The sequence below is a fragment of the Macrobrachium nipponense genome, chromosome 34 (genome assembly GCF_015104395.2).
Source record: "Macrobrachium nipponense isolate FS-2020 chromosome 34, ASM1510439v2, whole genome shotgun sequence".
NCBI lineage: Eukaryota > Metazoa > Arthropoda > Malacostraca > Decapoda > Palaemonidae > Macrobrachium > Macrobrachium nipponense.
The window spans coordinates 49,161,171-49,184,386 of NC_061095.1; the positions used below are offsets into that span (position 1 = coordinate 49,161,171).

General features: G+C 47.7%; 2 protein-coding genes across 2 annotated transcripts in view; both read left to right on the forward strand.

The window, feature by feature from the left end:
* The window catches only part of LOC135207719 (uncharacterized), a 14,115-nt gene extending 3,827 nt beyond the window's left edge, over positions 1-10,288 (forward strand). Inside the window, exons 3-9 of the mRNA XM_064239550.1 lie at positions 29-153; positions 825-1,021; positions 6,822-7,019; positions 7,158-7,254; positions 7,794-7,900; positions 8,406-8,539; positions 9,821-10,288. Of these exons, the coding sequence (XP_064095620.1) occupies positions 29-153; positions 825-1,021; positions 6,822-7,019; positions 7,158-7,254; positions 7,794-7,900; positions 8,406-8,539; positions 9,821-10,018 (1,056 nt within the window). The 3' untranslated portion in view covers positions 10,019-10,288. The remainder of the gene's footprint in view (positions 1-28; positions 154-824; positions 1,022-6,821; positions 7,020-7,157; positions 7,255-7,793; positions 7,901-8,405; positions 8,540-9,820) is intronic.
* Positions 10,289-11,385: 1,097 nt separating this feature from the next.
* The window catches only part of LOC135208093 (uncharacterized), a 148,668-nt gene continuing 136,837 nt past the window's right edge, over positions 11,386-23,216 (forward strand). The window contains exons 1-2 of the mRNA XM_064240240.1: positions 11,386-12,056; positions 13,892-14,064. Coding sequence (XP_064096310.1) covers positions 11,386-12,056; positions 13,892-14,064 — 844 coding nt within the window. The remainder of the gene's footprint in view (positions 12,057-13,891; positions 14,065-23,216) is intronic.

Consider the following 23,216-nt stretch of genomic DNA (forward strand, 5'->3'; position numbering starts at 1 on the left):
CTTGTAAAGTGTTATGTCTTTCCAACAGGTTGCTTTGACTGACAGGGAGAGTGCCCAGAGTTTCGGAAGCAAGAAGAAGAGGGCAAACAACTCTCAAGAACGTTCCATTCTCTCTTCAAAAGGTTACACCATTCCTGGATGTCCCTGCGTCAGGTGCGAATCTGAAAAATTATTTGTAGGCCTATTCTTTTCACTTTACACATATACGTAATTGCACATAAAGCAAAAATAGAAAAAAGATAAGGGCAGTTTATCTTTTACATTAATGCAGGCCTATAGTCATTTTTATTTTACATTTAAATGCATTTAAAGCTAAAAAAGACAATAATAAAGCCAGTCCTTTTACAGTACTAAAAGTGGAACTTTTCTTCTTCTTTTAGACCTATAGTCTTTGCTTTTCATACACTTTTTCATGCTCTTAAAACCAAAAGGCAAACAATAAGGTTGGTTTGTGAAAATATGAATTAATTATAGGAATTTTATCCATAAAATGAAGAAAGAAAGACGTCATTACTCTAAACCTTGTCATGATTCCATTCAAGAGTCAAATAGCAGTAGTAGTAGTTGTAGAAGTAGACGGGGTTTTCCTTTGGAACGGCTCTAGATAATGGCAACTACGACAATACAAATATTTATTAATTTCTCCTTGTTGTCACATTCACTATTCTTCTTCTGTGTGTGTGTTTATTAAGCAGACAGGAAATTTCTGCTTTAAAACCATCATGGCCATTCAAGAGTTAAGAAAGTGACGACTGATTCAGTGGTAAGAACAAGTGTTTATTTGTCCTAAAAGTAACACTCCGTCTTCTTCTTCTTGTGTGCAGGTTTGGTTTCTCGGTAGAAAGTCTCCAAAAGGCCCAGAGGGCAATGAAGAGAGACGGGGCGAATTTCTCAAAGGCCTTCGTCGAAAGATACAGCTTTGAGGGACAGTCGACCTGCTCCGATTACACGACGCAGCGCGGTGCCAGACAGAATGTTGTCTCTTACTCCTTTTACTCTACGGAAGGGAAAGTCGACCCAGGTAAAACATAAATAAATAAATAAATAAACATTTTCTGTGATTTTTCTGTAGGACTATAGCTTTCTGTATATGTATACATGTGTCTGTGTCCATGTGTTTGTGAGGGTGTGAACAAAGAGGCAGGTAGAAGCGTACTGACTTTATTACAGGTAAGGAAAATTCATATATACAACATGTGGGCAGAAGTGTAGTGTCCGACCCACGAGAGAGTAAAAATGGGTCGGCAACAGCCGATTTGTGTTTCTTTGGAGACATATATTCATAAATATAAAAGTACACAGAATATGATATTACATGATTTATACATTGGCGGAAAGCCCGCTGAACGCTCTTTTGAATGGATGTAAGAACAACGCGACTGTAGGAAAACGTACAATAATTTTGTAGATAAAGCATTGTCCTTACAAATACTCCCCCACCCCAAGACAATAATTAAGGCATAATTGTTGGATGATAGGAGCAAGTTTCCGATCACTACTCGCAGTAGCGTGCGGGGCAGTGGAGGTGGCCCCAGGTGTGCAAGACCAGCTGCCTTGTGTTGGAGGATGCGGAAGTGGCCTGGTAGGGCCTCATCAGCAGCAGGCGGCGGGTGTCTTCCCTGATGAAGATGTGTTTGCACGACGATAGGGCCTTCGGAAGGAAGTGTTTGGTTCTATCAGAGAAGGTCTTGAGGCAAGGTGTGAAATTTCCAGCGGTCTTCCGAAGCCTAGCGATGGACATATCTGCATCATTGGTGTTGGTCGGGAAGAATTTGCCTAGGACTGCCAATGGTTCTCCATAAACTTCTGCTGGTGATACCTCGCCATTCACTTGTGGGGCGGTCCGGAGGCTGAGGAGGACCCACGCTAGTTGAGATTTCCAGTCTTCGCCCTTGCAGTGCACCATCAGGGATGCCTTCAGTGATCGGTGGACTCTTTCCACCATGCTGTTGGCTGCGGGGTTGCAGGCTGTGGTAGGGTGGAGCGACGTCCCCATCAAGCGGGGCAGGGAGGTCCACAGCTCTGACAGGAAGACAGGTCCGTGGTCCGTTGTGACATCATCTGGCACTCCGAATTGGCTGATCCGGCTGGAGAGGAAGGCTTCCGCACATGCTTTGGTGGTTTCATCTGACATCAGCGTTGACTCAGGCCACCTGGTGGAATGGTCAATTATCATCAGGAGGTATCTGGCGCCCTCAGACGGGGGCAGGGGATTAAAGACGTCTACATGAATGTGGCCGAATCTGAGGGAACTCCCCCACGCCCAATTCTGTGTGCCAGCTTATCTTGCTTGACTGGCAAGGGACTCAGTTTCTGGCCCACTCCCGAGAGTCCTTCCGAATTCTGTGCCAGGTAAACTTCTTCATCAGGAAGCGCATTGTCATCCAGCCCAAAGGGTGAGAGACCCCGTGTATGACGTCAAACACTGCCCTCCTGCAGGAGTGGGATCAGCGGGCAGGGGTGGCCAGTGCTGGGGTCGCCAAGGAGCGTCGTGCCTAAGGTTCTGAAGGGCACTTCCTCCCACTTGAGTAAGGTGAGGGATGTGCGGTATGCGGCAGTCTCAGGGTTGGCGGCCTGTTTCGGGGCAAGGTCTTTGTAGTCGATCCCGAGGTGGACGGCGTTGATCTCTATCCTCAAAAGGGCGTCGGCCATGGGGTTCTTCTTGCTAGGGACGTAGTGGATGGTGCAGCCGAATTCAGCGATGGCTGCCAGGTGTCTCTGTTGTCTTGCTGACCAGGTATCGCCCTCCTTGGTGAAGGCGTGAGCCAAGGGGTGGTGGTCTCTCCTGATGATGAAGGAGGCGCCCTCGAGGAGGTAATGGAAGTGGCGCACTGTTTGTTACACTGCCAGGAGCTCACAGTCAAATGGGCTGTACCTCGTCTCGGCGGCGACAGTTTTCTACTGAAGAAGGCAAGTGGCTGGGGTGCACCCTGGACCATCAGCTCAAGGACAGCTCCGCAAGCGACGTTGCTGGCATCAGTGGTGAGGCGTAGGGGCACGGTGGGATCCTGATGGGACAAGGTGATGGCTTTGGCGAGGGACGTCTTCGTGTTGTGGAAAGCCGGTTCTTCAGTTTGACCTTCAGGACCTGTGTTGAGGGGGACATGGCTCTGGCGATTTCGGGAACAAACTGGCAGTAGTAATTCACCTCTCCAATGAATTCTTGCAGGGCCTTGACTGTTGCTGGGGTCAGGAACTCCACCACTGCCTCCACCTTCATTTTCTTGCAGCCGTTTCAGGACCGCTCGGACGTGACATAGATGCTCCTTCGGGGACCTGGAAAAAATAAAAATATCGTCAACATAGCAGACGCAGAAGGGCAGGTCCCCCAAGATGCTGTCCATCAGGCACTGGAAAGTGGCCCCTGCGTTTCTCAGGCCGAAGGTGGAGTAATGTTCTGGAACCTGAAAATAAGATTGAAGAGGTCCATATTTTGTGAAAATTTTTGCCCCATGGAGGGCCCCGGTCAAGTCCTGCATGTTCGGCAGAGGGTAGTGGTTGGGGATCATTGGAAGGGTAAGTCTTCAGTAGTCTCTGCAGGGCCTCCAGGTGGTGTCAGGATTCTGCACATATGGAGGGAAGAGGCCCAAGGGCTTGATCCTTTCAGGCAGATTCCCATTCACTCCATTTTTGAGAACGCCCTTTTTGTGTCCTAAAGGCGGCCTAGAGGGAGTTGTCGGAACTTTGCGTGTGTCGGGGGGCCTATGGTGGTGGAATATTCCATGTTAGGGCGGCGCTCCGGCTACCTGATGAAGTTCCGGTTTGAAGACTTCAGGGAACTCCTGCAGGTTATTGTATTTGTGAGGGGCAATGGTGCAAATTGTGGGAATGCCTGAGCCCACTGCAAGTGATAGAAAATGCCATGTCCCTGTATCGAGGAGGCGCTTGTGGCCCACGTCTACCTTATATAAGGACGTTATGCACCAGGAAGTCCGCCCCCAGCAGGGGAACCCTGACATCTGCGATGGTGAAGGGCCAAACATAGTTGCGCCCCAGGATGTAGAAGCCTACAGCATGTGATTCCAACGAGGCCACTGCCATGGGGGGCCTGGTGTTGTCCACCATCGCCATTTTTTGACTGCTGGTAGGTGCAGGGGCTTTCACATTTCCTGGAGTGCCTCCCGAATCGTCGATGATAGTAGCACCAGGAGTTATCACCCCGCTGCTGCTGGGAGGTCTTCTTCTGGGTCATGGCACTGATTTCCTGCAGTGGGTCCGCTCCTTCTTCTTTTTCTGCTGCTAGGCATACGGGAGATGGGGGGATGGCGAGCTTCACGGCCTTGGTCGACCCAGTTAGCTTTTTTGCTTTCTCCACGAGCTCGTCATCGGGGAGGGTATAGGCGTCAGTTATCTGTCCTCGGACATCTGGGTCAGTTGCCAGAGGTATGTTTCGCAGCTGAGGCTGATCTCCATTTTCTTCCTGTTGGGGCTTATGTCAGGCAGGCAGAGGAGGCCCATCACCGTGTCCTAAGCATCCTCCGGGTCGACATCTCGCATCGGGTTTGTGACGAGGTCAAGGGCGCAGGGGCCTCTTTCAGGGATGGGGAAAGCGTAGGTTTTCACAAGCTTCTTCTTGAGTTCATCGAGTGTGACCGGGTTGGTGTGTGCGTTCAGCCAGGAGGTTATCCATTTGTATACGTCTCCTGGAAGGGCTGATATGACGAGGTCGGCCTGCAGCACCTTGTCCGAGAGTTCCGTGAGACAAAATTGCCCCTCTGCTCAGTAGAACCAGCCGGGTGGGCCGTTTGCTTCAAAAGGGGGCAACCTGACAGCCTGAGCAGCGGCTGTGCACGAGGTTGAGGAGGGGACTGAGGGGGCCTGGGTGGCTCGCGCGGAACTGCCTGCTTCCATTGTCCACTCTCACAGAAATGGTCGACGGGAGTCGTAAATGGTGGGCCAAACCGTTTGAGGAACGCCTGAACACACCTGGGGAAGGTATGCCGTTTTGAGTCCGTTAGAGGCATTGGCTTTCCACAGCAGGAGCTTTCAGAGATCTAAACTGAGGCACCGTATGAGTCCGCTAAAGATCTCTGAAGGTGAGCAGCAGTAGTTAGTCCCTTAATGGCTTAGCTAAAACTGCTTGGGTCACCACCCAAACCGGCAGGTCACCAGTTTTGAGGGTATGAACAAAGAGGCAGGTAGAAGTGTACTGATTTAATTACAGGTAAGGAAAATTCATATACACAACATGTGGGCGGAAGTGTAGTGTCCGTCCCACGAGAGAGTAAAAATGGCTCGGCGACAGCCGATTTGTGTTTCTTTGGAGACATATTCATAAATATAAAAGTACACAAAGTATGATATTGCATGATTTATACATTGGCGGAAAGCCTGCTGAATGCTCTTTCGAATGGATGTAAGAACAACGCAACTGTAGGAACATGTACAATAATTTTGGAGATAAAGCATTGTCCTTACACGTTTGTATGTGTGGCATTGTGAAGGAAGAGGTTTATTTATACACTTCCATAGACCTAGCCTCGTAGCTTTTGTGCAAATTTGTGAAGGAAACTATGAAATGTTTTTTGCTAAACCAAGACACAACTTCAAAAGGAGATTGTGACCAATTTTAATTGAGGCAGAGCTTTATTTTTACACCTTTATAGGCCTATGGTCTCTTATCCTTTGCACAAATTTGTCAAGAACACTTAAAATTGTTTATTGCTCTATCAGCTTACAACATCAAAAAGGGGATTGTGACAAAGTTTACATGAGGTAGATGTTTGTTTTGCACTTTCATAAGTCTAGTCTCTCTTAGCTTTTACACAATTTTGTCAAGGAACTGTAAAAAACTTATTCCTCTTCCAGGTTACATTTTCGAAAAGGGGATCGTGACCAAGTTTAAATGAGAAAAATGTTTACATCTTTACACTTTATAAGCCTAAGGTAGAGGCGTACTTTTACACTTTTATAGGCCTAGTCTTGTAGCTTTTCAATCGCACATTGTGTGTGTGTTTACCTGCACTGGAATAACCTACTTTATCCTAGTGAAAGTTTCAATAAATCTCCATAGAGTTATGTTTTTACTTATCACACAAATATGGCTGAAATGATCAAAGTAGTAGGCTACCATTTGTCAATAAGAAAATAAATTGCGAGAGTAGCGGTGTAAAATTAAACCTCTCCCACATTGAAACTGGGTAGGACCCTCTTTTTGAAGTTGAAACATGATAAAGCTATAAGAGACTTTTACAGTTTTTGTGACAAATGTGAGGATCTATTTCCCCCTTTTTTTATTGAATTCCTTGTCACCAGCCACAGGATTTGCCACAGCTAATTTACTCTGAAACTTAACGTCATCGTCACCTCCTGATGCCAAGTAGGTACCAGACGTCTTTGCCATAGTTAGGCCTATTACACTGAGTACAAAATTGCTAATGACTCGGTGAAAATGTTACATGATTCTTCGTATGTTCATTATCATTAATTTTTGTTACACAGCTCTAAATTCTTGTTTTGCAGCGTCCCTTCGGTCCCTAGCTGCAACCATGTCTAGGTATATAGCTACCTAGACCGTAGCTGCAACCACGATCTAGGTATATACCTAGACCGTAGCTGCAACCTCTTTCATTCTCTTTACAGTACCTCCGTTCATACTCTTTCTTCCATCTGACTTTCCACCCTCTCTAAATATTGTTTCATAGTACAACTGCGAGGTTTTCCTTCTGTTACACCTTTCAAACTTTCTACTTTCAGTTTCCGTTTTAGCGTCAGTTTCCGTTTCAGCGCTGAAAGACCTCATCAGAGGTCCCAGCGCTTGGCCTTTGGCCTAGATTCTAATTCTATTTCAATTCAAATTCCTGTCCTTCCTCCTCGCTAAGGGAGTCAGCACTTCAAGAAGTACCTTTCCCAGCTGCATGGGAGGGCAGGCACTATCAGGGAAAAGTACAAAGGCTGGACGATGCGAATCTACCACAACATTTCGACGGATGATGAGCACGGCCTCCATTTCCTGTGCCGAATCTTCTGCGTCCACCAGCACGTCGATATTTGCCACGTCAGTGACCTCCCCATGATTGGTAGGTTAGAGAGCTCTCCTTTTTTACATTTCTGTTCCAACATTCCTGTATTTTGTCGTCATATGAGTTGGAATTCTGTTCCTCTCCTGAAAGTACAGCAAAATAATGACTATATGACCCAGATCCAACTTTTTTCAGGAAATTTAGAGAAGATGAACAAGGTAGGCCGATTGTGGAGGTTTGCAGTGATGGGTGACCCTACAGTTTCCAAGTTTCTCATTAGGGATACGGACAGGTAACTACACCTATGTTTTGCTGGTAACTTATCACATGCATATCACAGAAAGATTGAAAACAAGTCAGCAGCTGCAAATCACAAACGCCAACATGTCAAAACTAATTCAAAACTATATATGTGGCTAGAGCAAGTCTTTAGCAAATGTAGGCTAACCTCACGAAGCATTTTGTAGAACTATCAGTAAGTCACTGACTTTACACAACCTGGTTATGTCCCTTTGGTAAGTTTCTGACTTGTTTATGACATGTAGTATGGACACACCCTAAAATATCCAGGTCATTCGCACCCCAGGACCTATTTTGGTCTATTGCTTTGGCCTGCTTTTTCTTAGAGCTAGACTAACCAAGGGTGGATTATTAGATGATTCTGGATTTATACTCATAATACCTTGCAAATATATATAAAAACCACCTAAATTATTGTTATTATCATATATTATTGGAAGATCCTGACCTACCAGCCTTTAAGCTGCCTCAAAGCCTGAAGGATTGACGTCCTCAGGAGACCTAAGGATTCTCTCTTGTTCATTTCCTCAGCTGGATCCTCGACAGAGAAGTGGATGTGGTGAAGGAGTGGCTGTCATCTGGTAAGAGCTTTCACACCATCCACGATCATCCCGGCCACAAGGCCATTATGTTGGCAGGTGAGAGGAAGATCAGGGTGCTGCACTTCCACTCTTAAAGATTCAGGGGAGATTAGGGTATGGTATTTTAACTCGTTAAAGATTCAGGGAAGATGTGGGTGTGGCGTTTCAACACTTAAAGATTCTGGGAAGATGAGCATATAGCATTTTAACTCATAAAGAGTCAGGGAAACTCAGGGTACACCACTTTCACTCTGAAAGATTCAGGGATGATCAGAGGTATGGCACTTTCACTCTTAAAGATTCAAGGAAGATTGGGTTAGAGCACTTTCACTCCTAAAGATTCAGGGGACATCAGGGTACAGTACTTCCACTCCTAAAGATTCAGGGTAGATCTGGGAGTGGCATTTCCACTCATAAAGATTAAGGGAGGATCAGAGTACAGTATTTCCACTCTTAAAGGTTCAAGGAAGATTGGGTAACATGACTTCCAATCTCAAAGATTCAGCGAAGATCAGGGTACAAACAGACACATTTATCCCTAAATCCTTGCCCTATATTCCAGGTCTCTGGGGAGGCACTAACAAAGACTCGTCCTTGATGGAACGCCTCAGGAATGATATGTTCCATCAGCCATTGAATCTGAGTAAGACTTTCGACCAGTATCTTCTTGCAAATTATGTCTGGCCTCATATTAAGGTAATGAGATTGTCTTAAACAAATGCTCAACACCAAACACACACATTCATGCACACTCACACTCTAAACACACACACACCCACACAAGCAGACAAACCACACAAATTGTTTTTGAAGTATATAGACAATAATGGGGTTTGCAAACAGATTCTGAGGTACTCAGATTTTTTACTGTTTTTGATTGAATGTACAGATTGAATAGCTGGTGTTTATATGTAAAATGTATTTTAAAAATCCCTTTCAGGACTGCTTGTATTGGTTATATTGTTAGTTTGACAAGCAGTCAGTCCTGTGTGTTGGGTATGGCAACACTGTAAGCAGCGAGCAGCGCTGTTTCAGTGGCTTGAGTGGCACAACTTCCCGCTAAATATGAAACATACCAAATTCTAAAGTAATTTGTATTTTTCATAACATACAAACTTACGCTTACATATGCTGAGTACTCACACCTTGCACGCTTTGACTGTTACTGAATCATCTCAAAAAAACAAAATCCTATCGTTAGGCCTGTGGTCACGTGTGACATGAGACATGATGTAGCGTGTTTAAAAAAACACAGAGAAGCTAAGCATCTCCCTTCAGGGAGAATGGTTTCTCTTAAGTTTAACAGGTTTATTCAGCCTCTCTTCAAGGTTGTTGAGCAATATGAATGATCCATGGCTCATACACAAGTATTAATAGAATTTGTTATTGTGCATTGGAGACTATTTATATAAATTATAAAATTCCTTCCACTCATGCATCCAGACCTTTTGTCTAGTATTTTATCTAACGTCACGGTGATAGAGGTTTAGGATTGTAGATAATCATGTTATATGAGCTTAAAATTAAAAAATTCTAGGAGCAAATACCTGAGGTACGTGAGTAGCTACGGCTATACTGAAAGCGGTGAGCATTGAAGCAACACCTACCGATGAGCAACAGTGGTAGCATCAAAGTGTTGCTACATCCTCAGACATGTCATAATCAGATTTGTTAAGAAAATTATTTTTTTCAAAGGAAAATAATTTTCTTAACGAAATATATTAGATGATTTTTTAAATAAATTGATGATGATATGTGTGTGTGCATGTGTTGCATGCATCTTTGGTGGCCTCAGTGTGGCCATGCAACTCTTTGCCTGTTTGACGCTACCTCCTGATGCTAGACAATACCTTGCTGCTCACAGTGTGTAGTACCCCAAGGTCTTAAACTTCTACCATGTGAAATTGCAGCTTACAATAACCTCAGGCTTTTAAGTGTTTTCATAAAATATCAAAATAATTTTCTCTCTTATTTCAGAGCGACGTCATGCAACACAGCAGCTACAACTGTCAGCAAGAAGGCCTCACGAACTCACTTCCATTCCCTACCCAAAGGATCGACGGCCTGTACTGCGGCTGGGGACCGTTCAAGTTCAAAGAACGAAAGAGGGTCTTCATGACGAAATGTCCTGAGCAGTGCAGACCCAAAGCCCACAAAAAATGGGTCTACTGTTAATTCATATGACTTCGAGAGTTGGATGTAGCATTTATGTCTTTCTAGTCCGTCATCATCTTACTTCTTTTTCTAAATAAACGTCCTACGTCGTAACAAGGAGTCCTGCAGCATCTATGACAACAGTATTTAAGTAAATGTCTAATTGCGTTGTACTTATAGCTCGTTAAGTACATCATGTTAGTATGCAGCTTGTTTTTCAAGCTTTTTTATAGCCAGACTTGGCGTTCACGACCTCTGGATTGTAAGTAAACACAAGAAGAAATAAATATATTATTAATCCTTACATTTTACGAAGAAGCTATTTCTTCGTAAAAAAAAGATAGGACACAAGAGCTGATTTGAATTTTTCAATGCGTAATCCTAAAAACTGATTACATTCTATGCTAAATGTTGGCACCAATATGCAGTAAATATGCCTCGCTGCTCACACCGTTGGACAATGGAACAGTCTCCCTGAGAATCTTGTGTAGCTGGAACCTGAAATGTTCAAGCGAAGATGCAATGCATCATCGCCTTGAAAGAATGTTCCTTGTATTTCAGAAGTTTCAATACATTTTATTCTATTTATTTATTTATTTATTATTTTTAATTGTTTCCTTTTCTGATAACTGATCTCTTCTTTCTGCAATTCCTATTACCTTCAGTTACTTCTTTCATATGAACACCATTTTCTTTGGAAGCACAAATTTCAATTGTTATACAAACCATCGGTCCTTTACATAAGGAATTACTATTCAGCGCCAGCTGGACCGGTCGTAAGATTTACTAACAAGGTAGCTCGGCAGTAACTGCTTGTCCGATGGTCGGGAGTCCTGGCTGACTGGAGGTAAACATACCACTTTGCTTTCGACCGCCATCGGGTGAAAACGTGTGCTTGCCTCTCTGCCTGCCTCTGTTGTGAGATTGTATCAAGCTGCTTACTTTTCTGCCTCTTTCTTTAGAATACTAGTGTGAAAGTCATTGTAAGTACTCTGGTTATTATTTTTGTTTTCATTATTATGGTATTGCATCTCTGAACAACATGCAGTCCTACGAAGCGTAGAAGCCCCCTCGCCCCCCATCCAACCAGAGAGTGTGACCTGGAGTGGGAGGCCGTAAGTGTGGGGCTTTTAGGTTCAGCGATGCTGTGGACCCTCATCCTTTATGTATTAGATACTGAGGGCGTGAATGCTCTCAGTCCATTACTTGTGATATTTGTGTCTCCTGGTCGGAGGAGCAGTGGGAGTTGTACCAGAAGAGGAGGAAGCCGCGTAAGGCTGCCAAGGTGTCGTCGGAAAGCTCTCCCTCGACACCTCTGGTGACTGACACGTCGTCTTCTTTTCTCCCTCCTCGTCAACTCCTGCGTATGGCTCTCTCCCCTTCGGGAGATGTGTCCCGCTCCGCCTCTTCGCTTGATTTGTCGAGTGCAGAGGAAGGAGAGCAACACCCCGACCTGGAGTTTTACTTGGGGTCTTCTGTTCATTCAGGGTGGGATCATTCCCCCTCTGAGCAAACAGGAGCAACACCCCCTTAACCCGAATGTTGATTCCTCAGGTGTGTCTGCCTCCGGGGGTGAAGATCTTCAGCAGGTGTGGCGATCTCTGAGTCTTCTGGGCACTTCGAGTATACAGGGGCTGATTCATCATCTGGCTGCAGACCCAGTCACTCACGGGGTGGAGACAAGGAAGACCGTCTCAACACCAGGTTATGCTGCTCCATCGCACTTGGTGTACATCCAGCACATGACTACGGTCATCCCTTCAGCTGTGATACAAGCTCTGCTGCCATACGTGCCCCGGAGGAAGATGGTTCCTCCTCCACCTGGTTTTGCTGTCCTCGCCCCGCCCCCTGACTTCGAGTGCCCAAAGAGCTCCACCTTGGATCGTCCTCCTGTAGCTATCACCGTACCTGCTGCCTCTGTTCCTGCCTGTGGAAGTGCTGCCACTCCCGCAGGTCCCTCTGGACAGGTGGAGTTGGGCCGTGTTGCCACCGCAACTGCCCCAGCTCCATCCTGGATGGAGGACCTGTCTGTTGTCCTGAGGAAGTTGGTGAAGAAAAAGTCAGGGAAGAAGAGGAAGGTGTCGTCGTCTTCATCTTCTCATCGTCCTCTGCTGCCTCTTCCCCTTCGACTTCCAAGGCCCCCCACCCGACGAAGAAGAAGGTGGCCTCGCCCCCCCTAAGAAGTCTCGCTCAGAGACTTCTAAGGGTCTGTCTTGCTCCAGCGGGACAGGTGGGTCTTCCGCTGGTCCTCCTGTTCCTCCGGGAACGGGGCGCGTCTCTCCTTCCTCAGGGAAGAAGAAACGCGGACTGTGGAGGTACCAGCTACTGCTGGTACCTCTGCTCCCGGCTCCAGAGGTTCCACCCCCGAACCGGGAACCATCTCGGCCGCTCGCTCACAAGCATCACCTAGTGTACGGTCACCTACCGGTGATCGTGCAGCCAGGAACCAGACGACTGAGTATGCTCACCGTCAGGATCCAGGCACGGAGCGGAAGGTTGGTAAGAGTCACTCAGGTGACTCTTGCCAGGCCGGCAATCGCTCTCGCAGTGATCCCCCAGTTCCCAGGGTTGACGTGACGGTCCCACCAGGCCGTCCATGTGCCGTGGCTGGGAAGAGGTCCCCCCGGTCACCAGGACCAGCCTCGGCTGCTTCTGGTACCATGCGCGTCGTGAGGATGGTGCTCACTCTCACCACGTAAGCGGACGCTACAAGTCACCCGACCGTCGCTCCCACCAGGACCGGACGGCTCACACGACTGGTAGCAGCTCCCCTGATGCACGAGACTGACGCTACCGCCCTCGGTCCAGTGCTTCTCCACATGGAGACCACTGGTCCAGACCTGCAGCTTGATCGCCACCGCCTGCAGTCCTCCCAGCCTGCCAGTTCTACTGATAGGCAGGGTAGGAGCGTGAGGTCTTCCTCACCTGTCCCTTCAACCTCCTCGGGCTACACCAGGAGGAGTGAGGCGAACAGGAGTGACCATGAGGAGTGCGCTCCTTACGGCCCGGCCACGAGCCTACGAGCCTGGCTCGATCCTTGGACCAAGCAGATCTTACATGCAAGTGATTGGAGGAGACCATGAGGGGTCTGGCGAGGTTCTTCCTCCTGAAGGAAGTCTCGGGAGGTGATTGGCCTGAATGGATTTGACGGTCCATCGCCTAAGGACACGATCACCCTCGAGATACACAGGTCCTTTGCAGAGGTCATTGCACTGATTCGTCAGGACAACGACCTCGAGGAAGGATCGGTGGTTGCTCCCTCCGACCCTCCAACAAGGTTGGAGTCGTTCTGGGGTCCTAAGAAGGAACCCAGAGCGACGGTGGGACTACCCCGGTCTTTCTTGGCCAACGATGTGTTGGACCAGGTGAACACCCTCATCTCCGGACAGGAGGACTCACTCAGGTCCAGCAGGTCGGACAAGCTGCTTCCCTGTCCTCTGCCTCATCAGCGGCACTTCTACGTGCCTTCAGTAGACCCGTTGCCAACCAAGCAGGTTGATCCGGAGATAGCTTGGCTAACTCCTGGAGTGCCTCTCATCACCTGCTGTCTGAGAACCTCTGGTTCTAACAGCAAGGGGCATCGGCCCTGGAATCCACTGCCATGGCAGCTTTCCAGGCCATCTCCTGGCTGGATCTGTGGTCCTTCACGGTATACAGAGTCGCCGCCTCCTCAGGACCTGTTGTTCCCGAGGAAGACTCGGCATTCAGGAGAGACTGCCAGTCTGGAGGTAGGGCCATCTCCTACCCCGCCCACCAGACGGCAAACCTGTGGGCCAACCTGGTTCTGAGGAGACGGGACTCAGTCCTGACTCGCGTAACAAGAGCAGCCGGTCGAGAGGTGACGTTGGGTCTACGCAACAGACCGTTGCTGGATTCCTCCTCTCTCTTCCACAGAGAGATGGTGGACACTGCGGTGGAAAAGTGGAGAACTGAGGACAGTGACTGCTTAGTACACCAGGCAGTTACAAAGACTTCTGGCCAGTCTCGTTCAACTGCTGCCAAGCCTTGGAGCTTGGCTAGTGCTTCCTACGCTCCTAAGACGTCAGCACCGTCGAGGGTAGCGCAAGGTAAGACCCAGCCTTTCTCTTTCGCTTTGAGAAGTGAGAGTCAGGCCTCCTCTCAAGCCTCCTTCTCTTGTGGGAAAGGAGCTAAGAGGAAGGGGAAGAGAGGGAAACACTAGGGACGGTGTTCCCCTCACCTGCTGCCGGAAGTGGGGAGGTGCCTAGCGAGCATTGGGCAACTTGGCAGCACTACAGAGCTGAGACCTGGGTAGTGGATGTCCTTCGGGAGGGATACCTACTACCCTTCGAGTCGAGGCCACCCCTCACCTCACACCCGGTTCACCTTCAGACGTACGTCCCCGGTTCTGCCAGGGACGTAGCACTGAAACAAGAAGTCAAGCTCATGCTGAGCAAAGTAGCTGTGGAGATCATGCAAGATCAGTCACCAGGTTTCTACAGCTGACTTTCCCTGGTGGAGAAGTCTACGGGGGCCTGGAGACCAGTGATAGATCTCTCTCCCTTGAACAGTTTCATTCGCCAAACTCGGTTCACGATGGAAACAGCACGTTCAGTGCTTAATTCCATCAGGGAGATCGATTTCCTGCTTTCAGTGGACCTGAAGGATGTGTATTTAATACCCATCCACCAGTCCTCCAGGAAGTACCTCCGCTTTATCCTCGACGGGACGGTGTACCAATTCAGGGCACTTTGTTTCGGTCTCTCAACAGCCCCACAGGTGTTCACGAGGGTGTTCGCTCTGGTGTTGGCTTGGCCCCATTCAGTCAGGATACGTCTGATGAGGTATCTTGGCGATTGGCTGGTCTTGGCGAGCTCCCACTCGCAGTTGCTACAGGACAGAGATCGACTCCTTGACTTATGCCACGATCTGGGGATCGTGGTAAATGTCGAGAAGTCAGACCTCGAACCCAAGCAGAGGATAAAGTACCTGAGCATGCTGATCGATACGGAAGCAGCACAAGTCTTCCCCGCAGACTCATGGATCAGCAGGTTCAGGGAGGCAGCCAGACGGTTCCTGTCATGACAGGAACAGTCAGCTCAGCAGTGGCAAGTCGTGATTAGTCACCTGTCGTCACTAGAGAAGTTAGTCCCTCACGGGTGTCTTCACCTACGGTCTCTTCAGTGGAGACTAAAGGAGTACTGCTCACAGGCACAGGATCCACAATCCCTTCTGGTTTCTCTCACCTAGGAAGTAAGGGAGGACCTTACCTGGTGGCTAGATGACAGGAACCTCTTAATAGGAGTGCCCCTGCGCACTCCCCCTCTGGAGATGCTTCTGTTCTCAGACGCTTCGACCGAGGGTTGGGGCGCACACCTGGAAGAGTTGCTGGTTGCAGGAGTGCGGAACCATCATGACAGGCACCTTCACATCAACTTTCTCGCCAAGCAGCAACAGAGATGGCTGGATACCTCAGACAGTCCTCTGCAGCAGTATACCAGGGAAAGTGGTCCGTCTTCTGTGGTTGGTGTCATAGACGGAGTTTCTCTCAGCTCAGAGCCACTCTTCAGCAGGTAGTAGATTTCCTCATCTTTCTTCACCGAGAGAAGCTCCTCTCTGTCTCTGCAGTCAAAGGATACAGAGCCGACCTGGCCCTAGTCCTTAAGCTGTGAGGAGTTGATATTTCCTCCTCCATGGAAATATATCTCCTAATGAGGAGCTTCAAGAGGTCTTGCCCACCCAGGGAACTCAGGCCCCTGGGGTGGGATGTGACTCTTGTCTTAAGGAGTTTGACTCGTAGACCCTACGAGCCTCTCCGAGAGTCATCAGACAGGGATCTGACCCTCAAGACCGTCTTTCTGCTGGCCCTGGCATTGGCGAAGAGAGTAGGAGAACTTCGCGCCTTTCCTTCGATGTTAAACACTCGAGGGATTGGGGAATCAGTTACACTCGATTTCGTCCTGGATTTCCTAGCGAAGACTCAGACCCATTTGGTCCCTGACACCAGGGTCGAGTCCTTCATGATCCCCTCCCTAGAAGACTTCACCGATAATGATGCGGATGAGATGCTGCTTTGTCCTGTGAAGGTGCTACGGCGCTACCTGAAGAAAACTCGACACCTCAGGCCTGAGTGTCGACGCTTCTTCGTTAGCACCAGGGTTACCAAGAAAGAAGTGTCCAAGAACAGTTTCTTTCTGGCTTCGTGAGGTAATCCAGAAAGTGCACTACTCAGACAGGAGTGCTGACACCAGTACCTTTCGTCCGAGAGCCCACGAAGTCAGAGGCATTGGTTCAACCCTTGCATCCCGCAAGAACTTGTGCGTTGCACAGACCACCTTCATCTCCTCCTACCTTCGGAATATTGCCCACAGGTCCTTGGACACTTTTTCCTTGGGACCCGTGGTGGCTGCTCAACAAGTTGGGTAGCTTACCCAGCTCCTGTACAGGACAAGATAGCATCTCGTCCTTGTGGTACTGTATGAATGGAGAGTGAATGAGAGTGTGACTGGCTCCTCTTCCTCCTCTTTTCTTTCCTCTCCCTGTGGGCAGAGGATAGAGGTCATCACAACATTGGACAGAACGATGATGCAGGTAAACTACGTAACCGAGCTCCATTCTATCCCTTTCATTAGGGATAGAAGCGTTTATCTGTCCCTTCCCTAGCAAGGGGGGAAGTGGGCACTAGTAAGAAACAAACCCAATACTTTATATTTGGCCTCTTACTTAGGACTTAGTTCTTGCTTGCTATTCATAAGAGGCACGCTTGCCTCCCTCTTATGAATTGGTCCAGAGGTCTGACCACTGATCTTGTAGTGCACACTCCGATCAGTTGGACAGAGGCTAGGTCCACCACCCCCCCCCCCCCCCCCCTTTGCTCCCACGACCAGAGAGGGAACCCAGGTTGGGCGAGTACCAGTCTGTTCACAAAACTCAGATTCCTCCCACCAATAAGCGAGTCTTCCTTATGTAAAGGATCGATGGTTTGTATAACATGTCGGAACAAATCACAATTTTTGGAATTAAATTGTATTTTCCCTAACTATACAAACCTGAGGCCCTTTACATATAGTCCTACCTCATGCCACCCCTCACTCTGTTCCTGGGCCTAAAGCAAAGTAATATGTTTACCTCTAGTCGGGCTGGATTCTCGACCATCGGACAAGCAGTTATTGCCGAATTACCTTGTTAGTAAATCTTACGACTGGTCCAGCTGGCGCGCAATAGTAAGGGCCCTTTCACACTATGCGATTCTTGTCGGACCAAGATACGATTGCAGTGCCGGATCTAAATGCGACACAAAATTGCGCAAATCGTACATTTGTCCGACTGCCGTACAAAGTTATCCAATTATTGACAAGCGCTTGCAGTCTGCTCTCAGCCTGTAGTGGTGACAAGATGGACAGGAGGAGAAAATTATTGTCTTTATTTATTACATTTGAGAAAAAAGAAGAGAAAACCTAGAATTCACTGGGTACACCCTTTGAATACACAAAGGCACTTGTATGGTGCATTTGCCACCATTTTCGAGGAGCTGAAGAGAGATAATGATAATTTTTCAATTACTTCAGTGTCTAAAACAACCTTAGTGGAATTCTTGTCACGTCTACATGACCAGTTGCTAAAAAAAATACGACATTCAGAGATGATATTTCGCCAGCACAACAACTGGCAGTTACCATCAAGTAAGACGAAATAAAATGGACCTTTCCTTGTAAATTTGCTTTTCCATATAGAAATTAAAAAGGAGAAATGAAAACAACTAGTGTTAGCTGAAACATCTCTATTTATCAAAAGTATAAACTGATATATCTATATAAAAAACTAAAATCTTTTACTTTGATATAAAAAATCCATATCTCTCTCTGTTTCATTAATTAATGTAAATAAAACGTAAGTGTTAACTATAAAAACTTCTCAAAAAATCATATATATCGAAATCAAAAGCTTTCAGTCCTCTTTTATATAAAAAATCTGCCGATAACCTTCTAATAATTTCAGTATCAAAACGTATTTGTAACCTTAATGAAAAAAAAAAAAAAAACAGCAAATCATTTAGTAAATCATTTCTCAGTAGTTTATACTTAAGCTATCCATACCTGTAGTTCTTTCTTATTTACGAATAACACTATTGTTATTATTATTATTATTGTATGGTGTTTTTTCGTTGCATGGAACCAGTGGTTATTCAGCAACGGGAATAACACTATTTATATCCCTCAAATGTTTTCAATGCACCCGATCACCAGAAACAGTGGAAGTCTACTGCTGTCGCACGTATATGCAGGAAAAAATCGCATAGTGTGAAGACACGTATTGAAGGCAATGGCCTACTGCAATCGCGTCTGGTTGCAGCACCGGACATGGCCAGTGGGGCCTGTCGGCTGTAATGCGATGCCGGACCGACATAGTTGTTGAAAGGTGGGTCATTAGAGATAATAGTCGACTGCTAGTCGCATGTAGGTCCGACATCGTGTCGCATTTACGTACGACATAGTGTGAAAGGGCCCTAATTCCTTATGTAAAGGACCTCAGGTTTGTAAAGTTAGGAAAAATGCAATTTACTTTCAAAAATTGTGATGCTAGTGGCCCCTTGGGGCTTGTTCCATATGAATAGAGTTCTTCTGAATAATATATATATATATATATATATATATATATATATATATATATATATATATATATATATATATATATATATATGACAGGTCCCCTGGCTCTGGGGAGGGGGATCATAATCTAGGACTGATATTTTCGGTGGGTTACTATCTAGAAATCATCTATCAGCAAACACTTAACGCTAAACCCAAATTTATTACATTCAGGAGATAAAATGACAGATTTGGTACTTTTTACATTCACTAAAAGGAAATAATTGACCCATATGTGAGAAATAGATGTAAGGAAATGTTATCATTAAATCAAATTGTATTAAACTTGGAAGTAAAAACGACAAATTTGGTACTGCTTGCATTTAATGAGGAAAATAATAGGTATACCAATGAGAGAAATCCTAAAATCGAATTTTATTACACGTAGAAGTTACAATGAGAAAGTGGGTGTTGTTTGCATTTCCCAAAAGGAAATGATATATCTGAATATGAGAAATATCAGTAAGATGGTATTATCTACAAATCAAGTTGTTTTAAACTTACGGAGAATTTAAAACGACAAATTTTGTGAGAAATATTCTGTAAATAAATGACTGAAAAAGTATTTCTTATTAGAAAAAGCTACCACAAGTCAAATTTGATTAAATTTAGAAGTTAAGATGATAAATTTGGTACTGTTTGTATTTACCAACAAGAAATATATTCTTAAATGCGAAGACAACGTCTGTGTGTAAATATGTATTGTTTTTTTCGGGGATAGTCAATCGGGGAAGAGGAAGGAGAAAAACAAGCTATCGCTGAGTCTAAATTGTATCAAACTTAGAAGTTAAAACGACAGATTTTACGCTGTTTGCATTGACCGAAATGAAGTAATGTATCAGAGTGCGAGAAATATCTGTAAAGAAACTATTTTATTGGCCAAAATTCCACAATTAATCAATCATTGGCCGAGGCTTCTTAGCGTCGAAGACGGAAGAAGAAGCGCCGGACTTGACGCAACGTAAACAAAACATCACCATTTACGAACGGGAGGCTTCTCTCTCCCCTAATTTATTATCATGGATTTCACCGAGGCTTACGATGACACCAGCACCAGCGTTGGCATGGCAGCGCGGATGGGAAATTCGGTATTGTTGCAGGTAATATGGCGGAGATATTATTAGTTTTAGGTTTAATTTAGGCCTAATGGACCTAGGCAGACCATCTGTCAGGCTGTCGTAGTTTGATGTAGGCTACACGGTCTACGTTTCTGCTTATTTTGTCCGATGTAGAAGTATTCTCTCTAAGTGTTTTTAGCTTTGTAAGCAACACTAAAACCATCCTAGTCTAGGCCAGCCCTCGTACATTAATAACAAATAAGTTTAGGCTTAGGCTAGATTAGGCTAGGCTAAGCAGTAAAGGGATGGTTGTATACTGACGGCATATACCCGCTTACAGCTCTTCAAGAATGGCTCCAAAATAAAGATTCCATACAATATAAGACGTTCAGCACCCTCTAAACTGCCCGAAGAGTTACTTAGGCCTAGGGTAAATGACCGAGCTGCGACATAGGTAGCAGCCACCAATCCTGGAACATGGCCACCTACCTGAAAAAGTGCTTGAAATGCTGCCATGAGCAACAGTCCAGAGTTGTGGCCCATCCAGGCAGGTCACCGAGACAACTACACTCCTCTCGAAGTTTTTTCTCCTAAATTACGAAATAATGACATAATTCAAGCACTTTCAGGAAGTGGCAGCTATGTCGCCGCTCTGTCATTTACCATATGTGGCTCATTTCTGTCAATTTTCCGATCGGCAGTTTTTCCCCAAAAAGTAACATTTTCAAAGCACCCAGTCAGTGTTCGATGTCACACAGTACCGCTCTCCCGTAGGTAATTGAGGCTCTGCCAGCCAGGTGCCCAACTGACCTTGGTCAAGACCTAGGCCTACTGATTCTTTTAAATTCATCCAGTGAGAGAGAAGCAACGGTATGATTCTTATAGGCCTACCCACGCTCTGATCCAGATGCAGCCATTCATCCCCGTCCCATTTTCCAAAGTGGAAGCACTTGACACCAACTTGTTCCGACACGTAATACAAACCCTTGGTCCTTTAAATAGGAATTTACTTATAGCACCAGCTGGACTGGTAGTGAGATTTGTAACAAGGTAGTTCGGTAGTAACTGCTTGTCCGATGGTCGGGAGTCCCGCTCGACTGGAGGTAAACATTCTACTTTGCTTTCGGCCGCTGTCCGATGAAGATGTGTTCGTTCACCTCTCTGCCCGCCATCATAATGAAAATTGTCTGTGCTTTCGATTACGAAGCTGCTCTTTTTCACAACTTTTCCTTGGTTTAGTACTTGTAGTGTGGATCTGCATAAGTACTTGTTGATTTCTTTTTTTGTTTACTTTGTGGTTTGCATTGAGAACTCAGAGCCATGCAAGCCAATGAAGGTGAGAAACCCCCCCGCCCCCCAACCAACCGGAGTGTGTGCCCTGGTGTGGAGGGCCGTAAGTGGGTCTTTTAGGTCCTCTGAGCAAGTGGTCCCCATTTACTGTGTGCGCAGTGCCGAGGGCGCGAGTGCTCTCGGTCTGAGCCCTGTGACTTTTGTATTTCGTGGTTGGAAGAGCAGTGGGAGTGCTATGAGAGGAGGAAGAGGGCACGTCAAGTAGCCAAGGGGTCGTCGGAAAGCTCTCCAGCGACACCTCTGGTTACGGACACGTCGTCCTCATTCCTCCCTCCTAGCCAGCTCCCTCATATGGCTTTTTCCCCTGCAGGGGACATGTCGCGTTCCACCTCTTCGTTCGACCTGTCGAGTGCAGAGGAAGGAGCGCGACACCCCGACCTGGAACTGTACTTGGGGTCGTCTGTCCGCTCAGGGTGGGATCTTTCCCCCCCTGGGCAAGCAGGAACCCCCCACCCCCCCTCTAACCCGACTGTTGCTTCCACAGGTGTGACTGCCGCTGCGGGTGGAGACCTCCAGCAGATCTGGCGCTCGCTGAGCCTTACCGACACTCCCAGCATTCAGGGGCTGTTGTTACACCTGGCTGCCCTTGTGACCCATGGCTTGGTGACGTTGACGACGACTACTATCTCCACACCTGGGTATGCTGCGCCACCGCACCTGGTGTATACGCAGCACGTAATGTTGGTGACCCCCTCAGCTGCTGTGCAGGCCCCGATGACGTTCGTGCCGCGGGAGGAAATGGTTCCTCTGCCTGGGTTTGCTGTCCTCACCCCGGCCCCCGACTTCGAGTGCCCGAAGAGCTCCCTGCTTGACCGCTCATCAGTTCCTGTGCCTGATCCTGCTGTCTCCGTTCCTGCCCGTGGGGCTGCTGCTCCTTCCGCAGGTTCCTCGGGACAGGTGCAGTTGGGCCGTGTTGCTACTGCAACTGCCCCAGCTCCGTCCTGGATGGAGGACCTGTCAGTTGTCTTGAGGAAGCTGACAAAGATGTCCAGGAAGAAGAGGAAGGTGTTGTTGTCTTCTCCGTCGTCTTCTTCGTCGTCGTTTTCTGCTGCCTCTTCCCCTTCGACTTCCAAGGCCCCACAGCCGAGGAAGAAGAAGGTGGCCTCGCCCCCCCTAAGAAGTCTTGCACAGAGACTTCTAAGGGTCTGTCCCACTCCGGTGGGACAGGTGGGTCTTCCGCTGGTCCTCCTGTTCCTTCGGGAACGGGGCCTGTCTCTTCTTCCCCAGGGAAGAAGAAGACGGGGACCGTAGGGGTGCCAGCTACCGCTGGTACCTCTGCTCCTGATTCCAGAGGTTCCACCTCCGGACCAGGAACCATCTCAGCCGCTCGCTCGCTCGCGTCACCAAGTGTACGGTCACCTACCAGTGACTGTGCAGCCAAGGTCCAGACCGTTGAGCCTGCTCACTGTCAGGACCCAGGCACAGAGCGGAAGACTGGCAAGAGTCACTCAGGTGACTCTCGCCAGGCTGGCGATTGCTCTCGTGGTCATCCCCCGGTTCCCAGGGTTGACATGACGGTCTCACCAGACCGTCCACGTGTCAAGGCTAGGAAGAGGTCCCCCCAGTCACCAGGTCCAGCCTTGCCTGGACCAGGTACTGTGGTGCGTCGAGAGGACGTGGCTCGCTCTCACCACGTCAGTGGACACTACCAGTCACCCGACCGTTGCTCCCACCAGGACCGGACGGCTTGCACAACTGGTAGCAGTTCTCCTGACGCATGAGACCGTCGCTACCATTCTCGGTCCGGCGCTTCTCCTCACGGAGACCGCTGGTCCAGACCTGCAGCTCGATCGCCACCATAGGTTGGCGATCGTCTGCAGTCCTCCCAGCCTACCAGCTCTGCTGTTAGGCAGGGTAGGAGCATCAGGTGTACCTCACCTGTCCCTTCAACCTCCTCGAGCTACACCGGGAGGAGCGAGGCGAACAGGAGTGCACGCTCCTCACGGTCCCGCCACGAGAGCCTACGACCCTGGCTCGGTCCTTGGACCTAGCAGGTCGTACGCCCAAGTGGTTTGAGGAGACCATGAGGGGTCTGGCGAGGTTCTTCCTTCTGAAGGAAGTGTCTCGAGAGGTGATCGGCCTGGATGGATCTGACAGTCCATTGCCTCACAACACGATCACCCCCGAGATACAGAGGTCATCGCACTGATTCGTCAGCACAATGACCTCAGGGAAGGATCGGTGGTTGCTCCCTCCAAACCTCCA